The following is a 13,720-nucleotide window of genomic DNA, read 5'->3' as shown; positions in this document are numbered from 1 at the left end:
GGTCTATATATTATATTTTTTTGTTAATTTGATATCTAAAAAAATAAAATTCGTAATTAGATACATGAACTTTCATTTTATCATACATTTTTATACTTCAACCATTAATCAAATTATTGACATGACATCACTACCAATAAAATCATGACACGTGTTTAAAATATTTAGCCATAGCAACATCATCATTATCATATTAACATTGGAACAAAATTAAAAAAAAATAAAAAATTTAAAAATTCAGAAAAAATTAAAAATTAAAAAAATCTTAAAATTCTACAAAAATAAAAAATTTTTAAAAATTGCTAAAAGTTTTCAAAAATCTAAATTTTTTTTAAAAAAATTTCAACAAAATTAAAAAAGAAAATATAAGTAAAATGAAAAAGGTTAAAAATTTCACAAATTTTCAAAAATAAATTCTTAAAACTAAAATAATACAAAAAACTGAAAATTTTAAAAATAGTAAAAATGTCAAAAAATTCCATAAAATTTAAAGAATGAAAAATTTTAAAAACTCCAAAAAAAGTAAAAAAATAACAAAAATAACAAAAATGCAAAGTTTTAAAATTCCAGAATATTAAAAAAATCTAAAAATTGCAAAGCATGAATTTTTTTGAAAGATCCAAAAAATCAAAAATAAAAAATAAAACAATTTGAAAAATTTTAGAATATAAAAAAATTTGAAAAATATCATTATATAAAAATGAAAAATAAAGTTTAGCCTTGTTCGATTTTTTCTTTGTCAATTTCTTTCTTTTTCAGATTTTTTAATTTTAATTTTTTTAGTTTTTAGAAAATTTTCTTTTTCTTGCATTTTTTTTTCAAATTTTATTTTATTTTATTTTTTAATTTTTTGGAATTCTTTTCAAGTTCTTAGGTTTTTTTTTTTTTTTTTTTTTTCAGTTTTTCAAACTTTTTTTGGATTTTTTTAGAATATTTTTAATTTTTTTTCCAGAATTTTCTACTATGTAACATTTTGGAAAATTTGGTAATTGTTTATAAATTTTAAAAATTTTTAGGATTTATTTTTTAAGTCTTTAAAAGTTTATAGTAATTTGTTTATTTTTTTTAAAAAAATTATTTTTTTCATTTTTAAGAGTTTTTAAAATTTTTCATTTTTTTTTTAGATTTTGGGAATTTGTTCAAAATTTTACTATTTTTAAGTTTTAATTTTTAATTTTTAATTTTAAAATTTAAATTTTTAGGATTTTCTTTTTATTTTGTTTTTCGGAATTTGTTTTTGAATTTTTTGGATTTTGGATTTTTTCCTTTTAAAAATTTTTTGGAATTATTTTTAAAAAAAATTGCTCATATTTAAAAGAAATTTGGAATTTTTTTGAATTTTTGAATTTTCTAGATTTTTAAAAGATTTTATAATTTTTCAAAATTTTTTATTTTTAATGTTTTAAAATTTTTTTTGAATTCTTTTGGATTTTTGTAAAAACTTTTAGGATTTTATATTTATTTTTAAAAAATTTCTGAAAAATTTAAAATTTTCTTCTCATATTGCCATAGTGATAATGATAATGTAATGATGATGGACCTTTTTGACATGTAATGATTTTATTAGGTATTGATATTACATTAAAAATTTGACTTACGTCTAAAATATCGAAATGGATGACGAAACTAAATATTTAACTGTAAAATTTATTCTTTAAATATCAAATTAATAAAAAATGTAAATAGTATATGGATAATTTTTATATTTAACTTTTTTTTTTTTTTTAAATTATAACGTATGGGCAATTTGCTTTTTGAAAATTTTAATTTACCTCTAAATTCTTTATGCTTAAATTTATTTGGCAGAATTCACTTGTGATTTTTGGGTCTAATCATAAGATTATACAGGAGAAGTGGTTGAACGGTTCAAGGTGTAACATTTGAACTATTATGTAGGTTTTTGTTTACCAAAGGTTCGAATCCTTATATTTCCATTCCTCTATCTTAATTTAATTCATCACTTTTATTCATCGTGTATAAATTTTTTTGAATATGGATAGTTAATTTTTAATGGAGTTGAGTTCTGGTAGCTTAAACCGCTTTCATTGTTATATTATAAAGTTTTTACTATGTAAATAAATGTTTTTTGTTTCCTTTTTAATTAAATAAAAATTTTCTCTAATGCAAGTGGTAAATAGTCTTGATGCTTTACTTTATCGTGTAATTTCAATTGCCATTATAATTCGACAGGTCCGACCGGAATCCAACAACAGACAAATAAAAAAAATGATAAACCATTTTGGAAGCAAAGAAAACTTGAAAAAGTGGGTGAAGCTTAAATGAAGAATTTTAAGGTAAAATTTGTGAAATTTTTAATTAAAAATAATTAAATAAATATTAAAATTAAAAATTAAAATATATAAATTAAAATTTTTATTATATAAATTAAGTATATAAAATTTAAAAATAATTAATAAATTTAGATATATGTTTTTAAATAAATTTTTTTAATAAAAATATTAATAAAGTTTTTATTATTAAATAAATATTCATCAAATTTAAATTATAAATAATTTATTTAATAATTTTTTTTTACATATTATTTAATTTTATATTAAATTTTATTTATTTATTAATTTTAAAATTTTATTAAATCATTTAAAAAAATTTACGCATTTCGTCTAAAAAACTTTAAGTTTTTCTCAAAAAAGTAGTCAACAAAATGGGGAAAGAATGATAAACAAAGGGCAATAGGACACGGCGAAAAACATCAGCAACTGACACAACACAGACAGACATATATAGATAGAAATGGGTTGGCATAGTAATTGCCTTTTTTTTTTTAATATATATATTTTCTTTCATTTCGACCTTGGTTTGGTAAAGTTTTGTAATGGTGGCGTCGTCAAGGTCTTGGGTCTTCTCTCTTCATCTCACTCAAAGTTGAAACAGTGAAACACAGTAACAAAATCAGGAAAGGAATGAGCAAAACTAGCTCCGGGGCGAAACCCCCAACGGTCCTTCCCTACCAGACCCCAAGCCTAACGGAGCATTACACCATAGGCAAGAGGCTTGGGCAAGGCCAGTTTGGGACCACATACCTCTGCATCCACAAGCCAACAGGGCAACAGTACGCCTGCAAGTCAATCCCAAAGCGGAAGCTGATTTGCCAAGAGGACTACGACGACGTTTGGAGAGAAATCCAGATAATGCACCACCTCTCGGAGCACACACATGTGGTCAGGATCAGGGGCACCTATGAGGACCAACTTTCCGTGCACTTGGTCATGGAGCTTTGCGAGGGTGGAGAGCTTTTTGATAGGATAGTCAAGAAAGGTCATTACAGTGAGAGGGAGGCTGCTAAGTTGATTAAAACCATTGTTGGAGTTGTTGAGGCTTGCCATTCTCTTGGGGTCATGCACAGAGATCTTAAGCCTGAGAACTTCTTGTTTGATACTGTTGAAGAAAATGCTGCCCTCAAGGCCACTGATTTTGGATTGTCTGTTTTCTACAAGCCAGGTTTATTCATTTGAGCCTTTTCCCCTCAGATTAATTTTCATTGATGCCATGCAATATTTTCTTTGGTTGGGAAAAAAGGTTTGGCATATCATTTGGCATTAAATCATGGTAACTCTGTTCCAAGTCCTGAAATAATCAAATACATCAATTTGGTTTTGAGTGAAATGGGCACTGTGATTTTCACAGCTTAGTATTAGCTGGGATGTCATTTGATAAGCAGCTGTTTACATTTCCGTACTTTTTGTTAGTGAGGAAGGGAGGGAAAGGGAATGGGAGAAGGGGGAAGATGGGGTTAATAGCATTAAGGTGTGACAATAGTCAATAAGAGAAGAACGAGAATGTAGCAAATGAACTGACTTGCAGGAGGTGGAAGGGGAAGAATGCCTTTGATGCTTCTATTGCATATAATACATGTTGATATACATACGGTGCCAAGATCAGATTAGCTAAATACTTAAAAAAGGAGGTAAAGGAAAGGGCTATTAACTGGAACGCAAATAGACTTAGGTGCTGCAACTAAGGTGATTTGACTTTTTGTGAGGACGGCCTTTAATAGTTCAAATCAGCTGAAAAATATTTATATAGCTGAGCATAACTAGTTTGCAGTTGAGGCTTACTTGAGTTTTACTAGTCTGAAGGAAAGAGGAATGGCTTGCACTTATGCACGAATGCACTCATGGCATTGGCAGTTCATAGCATGTTGAAGGGACCTTACAGAACCAGAAAACCCAAGGAAGTTACTAACATGCTGTTACTTATGTTTTTGTGCAAGTAACTGCAATGATAAGCAGAAAATGTAGTAGGACAATCCTTTTATTATATCCTGTTTGATTTAATGGCAAGCTCTTTTTTTTTTTTAATTTTTTTATTCTTTAGCTGTGTAATGTTTTTGCTATGAGGGAAAAACTTTTGAGATCTTCATTTTGTTTTCTTCACCTTGTTTAAAGTTTCTATGAATGTCATAACATTTACTCGTCTTATTAAATTGTTATATTGAATCACTCTTTTACAAGAACTTACAGTTTCCCTATCTTTCTAGGCGAATCTTTTTCTGATGTTGTTGGGAGTCCATATTATGTTGCACCAGAGGTTTTACGGAAGCATTATGGACCTGAAGCAGATGTGTGGAGTGCTGGTGTTATTCTGTACATATTATTAAGTGGGGTGCCTCCATTTTGGGCAGGTAGTGATTTTTGAGTGCAATGTTGCTGGTAGACAAAAGGTTAGGGGTTTTAGAGGTGAAATTCTTTCTTATGCTTCCAAATCTGATCACCAGTGCTGTTCTTGCCTACCTTGTTACCTCCAGAAACGGAAATGGGGATCTTCCGGCAGATTTTACAAGGGAAAATAGATTTTGATTCAGAACCATGGCCTGCTATTTCTGAAAGTGCTAAGGATCTCATACGAAAAATGCTTGACCGCAATCCAAAGAGAAGGCTAACTGCTCATCAAGTCTTATGTAAGTTTCTTTTGCTGTGTAAAAGGGAAATACCTTAGGATTTATCCAGATAAGACTAAAATTGCATTTGGCAACTTGAATTTGGATTTTAACTTTAATAGAAATTGTGGAACTTTGAGAACATGACTTTGATGATTATTTTAATTTCATACATTTGCTAGATCTCTACTTAATGATGAATTTGAAATGCCTGAATGAAGTAGGGAACTTAAATTCATCTTGTTATGCCATGTCAAATACATAGTTGTATTGAATCTTAACTAATTTTTGCATAATGTTTGCATTCATCTTTACCATCTATATACAAACCAAATTCAAATCCACTCTCCCAAATTTATGTTCCCAAATATGGCAAAGGAATTGCTAGGAAATTTACAGCTGATGTTTCTCACTACCTTATGGTGGTAACCATTTATGCCAGGCCACCCATGGATAGTAGACGACACAATTGCGCCCGAAAAACCTCTTGATTCTGCAGTTTTGTCACGTCTGAAGCAGTTCTCAGCAATGAACAAACTTAAGAAGATGGCTTTGCGAGTAAGTAAATGCATGATATGTATTTTAATTAGATAGCTTATAAGTTCTTGGACTACTAAAGCTTATTAGTGTTTAATTCTACGAATGATCACTCATTTAACGTTTCCTTTTTTCAATTTCATTTGGAAACTTTTCATTGCACCATATTGTTTGGGTTCAAAATGAGATGTACAGATTTGCTACATTTGAAGCATTTGGAGCCCGTAGTTATTAAGTCCTAATGTTCGTGGAGCAATTTAGCTGGCTCCTGTTAGCTTCACTTTTTGTTTACATACTTGGAATACTGTATGCAGTGTATATATTGGGTTCTATGACATAGTTTTCTTATTTGTTCTGATTGGTTAATACCTTTTTCAGTTTCTCCATAGGAAAGGCTTAAAGCAAGACCAGGGTGAGATTATCTGTTTTGTAATGGCTATTTTCCTTATTTATTGGCAAATTAGCAAATTTCTTACCAGTTTGTATGACCATTCTAGTTTAGTTTGGAGCTATTGCAAACATTATTATAACGGCACAAGTAAGTCCAGTGAATATTATCCATCTAATATATGTCTAAGCTAGTAGGATAATGTGCCTTTAGGATTAGAGTTATATTTTCTCAAAGAAAATCAACTATAGATGCTGTACCATTCTATTTACATTGAACTAGATGAGAATGGCATGATATACTGTCCCTGCTTCTTAGTTACACAACTCCAGGGGATGACTCTACAGCAAAATCCTCTTCAACTATTAGACCAGGTCACGTGCCTAAAATATTTTTCTTCAAAAATGGCTTAACTGTTACCGTCACATTATTTATTTAAGAAATTTCAAAGAATTTGTTGACCTGAAGATGAATAAGTGCATTGTATATTATATTTTGCCATCAACATCTTAAAATTGGTGTACATGCTAATGAGCAAGGCCTGTGAAGTATATTGCATCAAGCTGAGTAGAATGATTCCTAAACAATTTCTGATAGAAGTACATCTAAAGTACACTACATGTACTTCTGAGTGTAGGAGCAGTAAAGTGTGGCTGAGAACATGCTAAGCCAAGGTCACTTTCACTTGTTCAGGTCTTGAGATCAAATCAACCTTAGCGTGAACATTGCATTTTCAAGCTTAGGTTCAGATCCATCACAAACTCAACTCGAGTTGTTGAAAATTTGTAGTGTAGATTGCAATATTAAGGTAAGTTGTTTATGCATGATTCTGTGAAACGTTGTATCTGAAATATGAAAACCACATCACAAATTACTGGTGAAGATTTATCAAAACAGAAAGAAAGAAAGGTTGGCTAGGGAAAATTATAATTGTATTGTTAAGGCAGCTGGAACCAGGCATTCATGTGATAAATATAAACAGGAGAGCTTGATAGCAGCAGATTTAACACGCTCAAACATATCTTCATTTTTCTGTCCTGTCTTTCTTTCTTTCTCTCTAACTGTTAGAAAAGTTATGAAGAGAAATATTCAGAATGGCCTTCAAATTCCTGATGCATTGTTGTATCCCTTTACCTCAAACATAGAAGTAATCTATCTTGACTGGGAGTCAACATCTAACATGCAGTACATAAATGCAAGAAATTTTCTTGATTCAAATTCCTAACATTTTTTTGTCATAACGAACTAGGCTAAATTGTCCATACAATCTGAGTTCTAGCATGTTTGTGAGCTTGTACTTGAACTTGATTACACAACCAAGTCTAACTTCAACTTCTCGGGCTTGTATATACTACTTTTTAGCTTCTTTGACAAGTTTATATAAGCAAGCTCAACCAAGCTTATGAAAATTCCTGGGGTTTAGTGCTAGCATTACCTGATGCCCTGGAATGAGTATAGGAACTTGATCGTCTATAAGCCCATGAAAGAGCCTATATGTAAGTTCTGTCTTATAACCTATTTGCAGTTTAGCCATATAATTGGTTTCTTTTGTTTTGCTGGCTAATCTATAATTTAAGACTCAAACTCATTGATTAAGGTTATGGTAAGCCTTTTTTCTTTTTCTTTGGCAAATGATTATGGTAATAATAAACATTCACTTACACCTTAAAAAAGAGTCTGTCTTCAAATAATCTTATCTTTGGGCATTGAGTAGGCATGCATGTATGTATGCATACAAGATCAGAAACGTGATAGTAATTTTTGAGTTTCATGTATGTAGGGTGGATGAAAGGTCTGATCTTTGATAGGGGTAAGAGCACTAGGCAACACCAGACATTATTTGTCATGATCTATTTTTACTCATTCAAAACATTGGAGATTTTTTAATTAATGGCTAGTAGTGATAATTTGTAGTCTCAGAATAAAAAATATTTTAATGGTTTCGGAGATATAGCGCTTGTGAAAAATTCATTTATACCTCAATTTAAAATGTCGCTTCTCATGAAGCCTTCAATAAATATGTTGTCACTTTAGTGAAAATATAAGCTGTTGGGTTTTTTGTGAAGTATATTGTTTCAAGCATTCAATCTAACCTTAACTTCTGATGTAGGATTGAACTATTATACATGAATGCAATGAATGTCTATCCTTGATTGATGTATTAAAAGTAATGCAGTTTTATGGGCATAGTTCGGCAAGTTTTCTTTGTGAAATAATGTTGATATGTTGGTATTATCTATCTTGTGGAACTTTGTGCCATCTTGTATTGCCCTTTTATAAGTTGTTATGACAGTTAGGCGACAAAATGTAGGGGAGGGCAGACTTCCACTATTTCTCCCCCTTCCCATCCCCTGCTGAAGTTATCCAAATCTGAATTGACATCTTGAGTCTTGACAAACTTTATTCAAGTTACCCAAACTTTATATTGACAGCCTTAGATTGCTCAGTTTCAGTTTGGGAATGGGAGATCAGTTGAACCTCTTATTTTCCATGTTATAATCCATAACCTGTGTGTCTAGGTCTTGATCAATTGATAGCTTCATAGAGACCTTACATGCAAATTTACATTCATGTTACGATATGAGGTCTATTTCTGTATCATCTGTTCTTTCAAGTTAACATTTTGGCAAATATTATAAGCTCAATGTTTTTGGTCTTTCTCATAGTCTGAGTTTTCTGCATATTTTCTACTAACATCATACTCAATCTTAGGTTATATCAGAAAGGCTTTCAGAAGAAGAAATTGGTGGTCTGAAAGAGTTATTCAAAATGATAGATACTGACAACAGTGGAACAATAACATTTGAAGAATTGAAAGATGGCCTGAAGCGAGTGGGTTCTGAACTTATGGAATCTGAGATCAAAGATCTTATGGATGCAGTAAGAAAATACCATCAATGATCTATAGTTCCAGGCTCTTTTTTTTTTTTTTGGTGCTCCTCTTGTAGTTATTTTGATCTTCTTCGCTAATTGGACAAACATTCATGTTCTTTTGGTAGGCAGATATTGACAACAATGGGACCATTGATTATGGTGAATTCCTCGCTGCTACGGTGCATTTGAATAAACTAGAGAGGGAGGAGAATCTGGTGTCTGCCTTCACGTTTTTTGACAAAGATGGTAGTGGATACATAACTATTGATGAACTTCAACAAGCCTGCAAAGAGTTTGGATTAAGTGACGTCCATCTTGATGAGATGATCAAAGAAATCGATCAAGATAATGTAAGTTTGTTTTTCTTTCTCAACTTTATTGAAGATTACTTGCATCCCTTGGCTTTATGTACAAGGGAACAAAAGCACACTCGTTGCATTATGGTGCTAATTGTTGGCATTTTATACAATGTACCAAGCAACAAATTATTAGATATATAGATTTTTGGATTAATGTTATGAATAACCCATGAATTATAGTGAATAACCCTTGAATTATAATAAAATGTTCAATGTGTTACGAATTTTAAAAATCTTTAATACGGTATCTGAACTATGAATTTATTAACTAATATAGTACTGACTCTTAATGTGGTTAGCTTCTAATGATGACACATGACGAACAAATAATTCTCTAAGTACTACATAAGTTAATAAATTAATAGTACAACTATCATATTAGAGACTTTTAAAGTTCACATTGCACATTTCATTATAGTTCAAGGGTTATCCGTAGATATTTTCTTACATAACATGTGAAGATTGACATACATTATTGTGATGCTCTCTCCTATCCTCTCTTTGTGCTGTAGTTATTTGTTTAAGGCCTAGAGCTAGGGTTTCTGAATTTACACCTCCATTAATTATTAATCTGTTATCCACTAATCTTAACGCTAACGGGGACTTTGCTACAGGATGGACAAATAGATTACGGGGAATTTGCTGCAATGATGAGGAAGGGCAATGGAGGTATTGGGAGGAGAACCATGAGAAGGACAATTAATTTGGGAGATGCTTTAGGAGTGACGGCTAATGGATCCAAGGAATTGAATCACTTCAAGTGACTTTGAGCTATATATATATATATATATATATTTGTAGCAGATCTACTTAAAATGAAAGAAGTCACTGGCTACACTGGGTAATTATAATGAAAGAAGTCATTGACTAATTATTATTCTACGTTAGCAGACTTGGTGCCTAGCAAAACTCAGTTTCAAGCAAAATAATGACCAACTGCAGGTACATTTTACCGAGGGGAGGAAAGGGAAATGATGACATGTTCTATCAATGCCAGAGAGACCAGTCAATATAAAAAACAGCCAGAAACATTTCAACCAGAACGTAAAAACCAAAACAACAAAAAAACACGCCAATGCGTGCAAAAAGATCTCTCAGATTTTTCCACAGTTTTTTCTTTTCCTTCTTAACAAGTCCATGGCAAACATTCGTTCTTGGCAGTCTAGATGATAAGTATAAGACAATACATGCACACCCGCAGAGGAAAACTGTAAATCGAAGATCAACAAGTGAAAATGTCCAAGTCATGTGGAACTGATATCAAATTCTAAGAGTAATGCTAACACAGTTTCAGACAACCAAATGCAAAAGCACTGAACCTTAGGAGCAGGCAGTAACTGCAAATGAAATTCAACTAAAGGTCTCTTATTAAGAGCATGTGTTTAGTCTATTAAATATTTGTGGAAAACATATTACTCAGTTGTAATAAAGGATGACCGTTCAGCTATAAATGTTATTTACATTTTACTTTGGACAGGAAGATACTTAGTATGACGCCCCTCTGCAACAATTTTCCCAGTGTTTTTCTTCCGAAATTCAACACTGACAACAGCAACAGTCTTCCCAACACGCAGTGCCCTAGCCTCTATCTCAATTTCCTCCTGCATGAGCAACCATAATATGCACATTAATAAATGCCTTTATGTATCATTTCTTTTTATAGATGAAAAAGACCTTTATTCTCCCAAAGAAAAAACAACAGAAAAGCCTTCACATAATTTCTGCAAGAATTCCTGCATAGAACCTTAAATTAGAAACAACACTTATTCCGCGTAAGTCATATCTCCAATCCTACAAGATTGTAACCACATACTAAAAAAAAGGACACATAACTACAAGCTGCAGTAATGCTCCTTTAATATTTGGAAATGCGAAACTAATAAACAATGAAATAATCATATTACTAAATACTCCAAGAAGACAGTTTTGTAGAGAAGAAGGAATATACAAAGGGGATGCATAACTAAAGGTAGCTATATTGGCAATTTCCTTGATTTTGGCACTCTAAATTTCATAATTACATAATGAAGCACATAATTAAGTTGAGCAGCTTCCTTCCCCTCTCCATGAAAACAGGGGAAAAACACTAGGAAATTAAAGCATGGCAAAAGAGAAATGAACTGGAAGAAAAAGGAAGATTGAACTACATGCAGTCCTAGGATTAGACTTTTGCACCTTATAGTTGCATTACATTATCTCCTGCCGACAAAGCAATTTAACATTTAAGCTTTAATCACACATACACATAAGAACTCTTTTGAACCAAACAGAACATGGCATCACATATGAAGCTCAAAAAGAGAACAGGGCAAAGGAAACATACAGTTGTATATATTATTAGTGGCTTAAATATCAGAAGAAATCCTGCCCTTAACATGTTTAATGATTAGCACATACTACCTCAAGATGTTCAAATGCCTTTATATTATTTGTAGGAGAGATGAAGAGTCATGTTGTAAAACATTGGAGTGGGATGACAACCGAAATTAAAGTTGGAATCTATAATGTGGTGACCAAAAAATTAAAAAGGTAATTTATAAAATGTAGGCCTACATGGACACATGTGAGAGCCAACCAGGGAGGGAGTCCCCCTGTCTGCGAATAACACATGACATGCCTGGTTAACTGGTTTCTGGCCTAGGCATCCGTATTTGGCTTTGGACTCACTTGGGCTTGTGTGCATGAGAGAACTCCTCAAGGTTGCTTCACAGGAGCCCAATGCACTACCCTTCAAACATCTTTAATGAAGCAATGTATCTTCCAGAAACAAGGTTTTTGGCTTTTGAAATACACTATTTCCAACGTAGTGTATTTCACACAATTGGAAGCGCCTTTATGCTATAAGTTTTACCCATGGATCACAAGTTCAACTGAAACTGAACTCCTTTCTCAGCAACTAGACAGAAAGATACAGCCACCAGAAAATACTTAATATCATAAAGGTTGCAGACCTTTATAACTGAACCAAATCAATGTAAAGGGATACTAAGTTTGAAATTTAGAAAATAAATCAAGCAATCTGATTAATCAGTGCAATTCCAGATCAAAGGAGTTCTTATTCTAACACACTTGCAAATAAGCTAAGAGCATGTTTCATGCATGTTAACCACCATCAGAGCATCTGATTCTTTATATTTTCCAGTGTTCCGGATCACAAATTGTTGGTAAGGATAACGGTGTCAGAAAATAATGAAATGGTTAATGGTGCAATAACATTAAGATACTTCATAATAAACAGATGGGATACATTCTATGGTTATTAAATGCAATTAGGGCAAATAAAAATGAAGTCTCGTGTATTACTAACAAGTAAGATTGAACAAGGATGGACGTGAACCTCAACTTGACAAATTTCAAACACACATTTGATCAACAAAAGAGGAGAAATTTCAGACATGAAATGCTTTTGAGAGAAGGCATTGCTCTAACTGAAGCGCTCGCATGATGTACAATGATTTTCGGGATTTAACAACAGCTAAGACCTCCAAAGCAATATCAACCCAATTAATTTATTTTAAGATTCCTACTATGAAGCTGATGAAACACACAGAGGGTAGAAAAATGATGATGAATCAGTTTCCATATTTCTTTCTAGGATAAAAGAAAACTCATTGGTGCTAAGATACAAGTCAAGCAAAAAGGCAGCATAAGCAAAATGGGGAAGAAATTGGATAGAAGAGGAGAAATTCACTGACATCAACATAGGCAGCATCCAAGTAAGAGACATTAATTTCCACAGAAACTCCACTGGAACTAACTCCATAAGTGTATATAACTGCTGAGCCAACCAAGTCCACCAATGATGCTGTGGCTCCACCATGCAAGAAATTACCAGCGTTCTTTTACACAATTAACCATCAATCAGAAAACCCAAATCAATCAAAATGCCAACAATCTGACTTGTTGGTTTACCATTTCAATTATCAAATCAAACAAGATAAATTGAGAGTACCAACCAGCAAACGAGGAGGGACTTTCATGGAGCAGAGGATCCGTCCCTGCTCGATGAGGTCAACGCGGAGACCGTGCATGATGAAGTTTTGGAAGAATCTGGAAGGCATGCCCTGGGTGGTTAGGGCGTTGCCGTCTTCATCGCCACCTCCTTTCTCCAAGTATTTCTTCACCGTTTCCAAGTCCATTATTCACTTTGGCCGCCTCTTCTCGCAATTGCCACTCCACGTTACGTGCAAAAATAAATAATTTATGCTATGCTGAGATTTAATTCATCATTTGCTCTCATGTTTGCTACAAATTTCACTTTTAGTTTTGACTTAGAAATTGCCTATCAACTTAAAAAAAAAAAAGAAATATTTTGTTGTTAAAATTTTATTATAATCTTATAATTATTCAATTACATTAAAAAATTATGTAAGTATTTCTTACTTACAAATATGAATATCTCATAATATTTTATTCATCTGCATATAACTTCAAATTTTGATTAATTAATTATAAAAATAATTATTGTAGATTATATAATCCTAAAAATTTGTGTTAAAAAATAACTCAAACTTGAAATATTTGCTCTACTACATGTTTGATCCTATATGATACAATTGCAAAAGGTCATTGACGCGAATCATTTTGATTGAAAACAAAACAAAATTCGATTTGTGAGAACTTAAATTCAAATTAACTCGATCAAAAATAATCTAAATTTAAATA

General features: G+C 31.9%; 2 protein-coding genes across 3 annotated transcripts; one reads left to right on the top strand and one right to left on the bottom strand.

The window, feature by feature from the left end:
- The first annotated feature begins 2,757 nt into the window (after nucleotides 1-2,757).
- On the top strand, nucleotides 2,758-9,937 carry LOC111291793 (calcium-dependent protein kinase SK5-like). 2 transcript variants are annotated; one of them, XM_022883812.2, is made up of 7 exons: nucleotides 2,758-3,459; nucleotides 4,499-4,642; nucleotides 4,766-4,918; nucleotides 5,340-5,455; nucleotides 8,535-8,702; nucleotides 8,822-9,046; nucleotides 9,670-9,937. In XM_022883812.2, exons 1-7 carry the CDS (start codon nucleotides 2,922-2,924, stop codon nucleotides 9,817-9,819), a joined length of 1,494 nt encoding a protein of 497 aa, XP_022739547.1. In that variant the 5' UTR covers nucleotides 2,758-2,921; the 3' UTR covers nucleotides 9,820-9,937. The 2 variants fall into 2 exon arrangements, with proteins under 2 accessions (XP_022739547.1, XP_022739546.1); XM_022883811.2 differs by having other exon boundaries at nucleotides 2,759-3,459; nucleotides 4,736-4,918.
- A 462-nt stretch (nucleotides 9,938-10,399) lies between these two features.
- On the bottom strand, nucleotides 10,400-13,331 carry LOC111291794 (uncharacterized). Its single transcript, XM_022883814.2, has 3 exons — nucleotides 13,012-13,331; nucleotides 12,751-12,894; nucleotides 10,400-10,656 (listed from the first exon to the last, which is right to left on the bottom strand). The coding sequence occupies exons 1-3, from the start codon at nucleotides 13,192-13,194 to the stop codon at nucleotides 10,513-10,515; spliced, it is 471 nt and encodes a 156-aa protein (XP_022739549.1). The 5' UTR covers nucleotides 13,195-13,331; the 3' UTR covers nucleotides 10,400-10,512.
- Nucleotides 13,332-13,720: the final 389 nt, after the last annotated feature.

Source organism: Durio zibethinus, chromosome 10 (assembly GCF_047325235.1).
Source record: "Durio zibethinus cultivar Kanyao isolate XHJ-2024 chromosome 10, ASM4732523v1, whole genome shotgun sequence".
NCBI lineage: Eukaryota > Viridiplantae > Streptophyta > Magnoliopsida > Malvales > Malvaceae > Durio > Durio zibethinus.
This window is presented reverse-complemented; position numbering and strand designations above follow the sequence as displayed.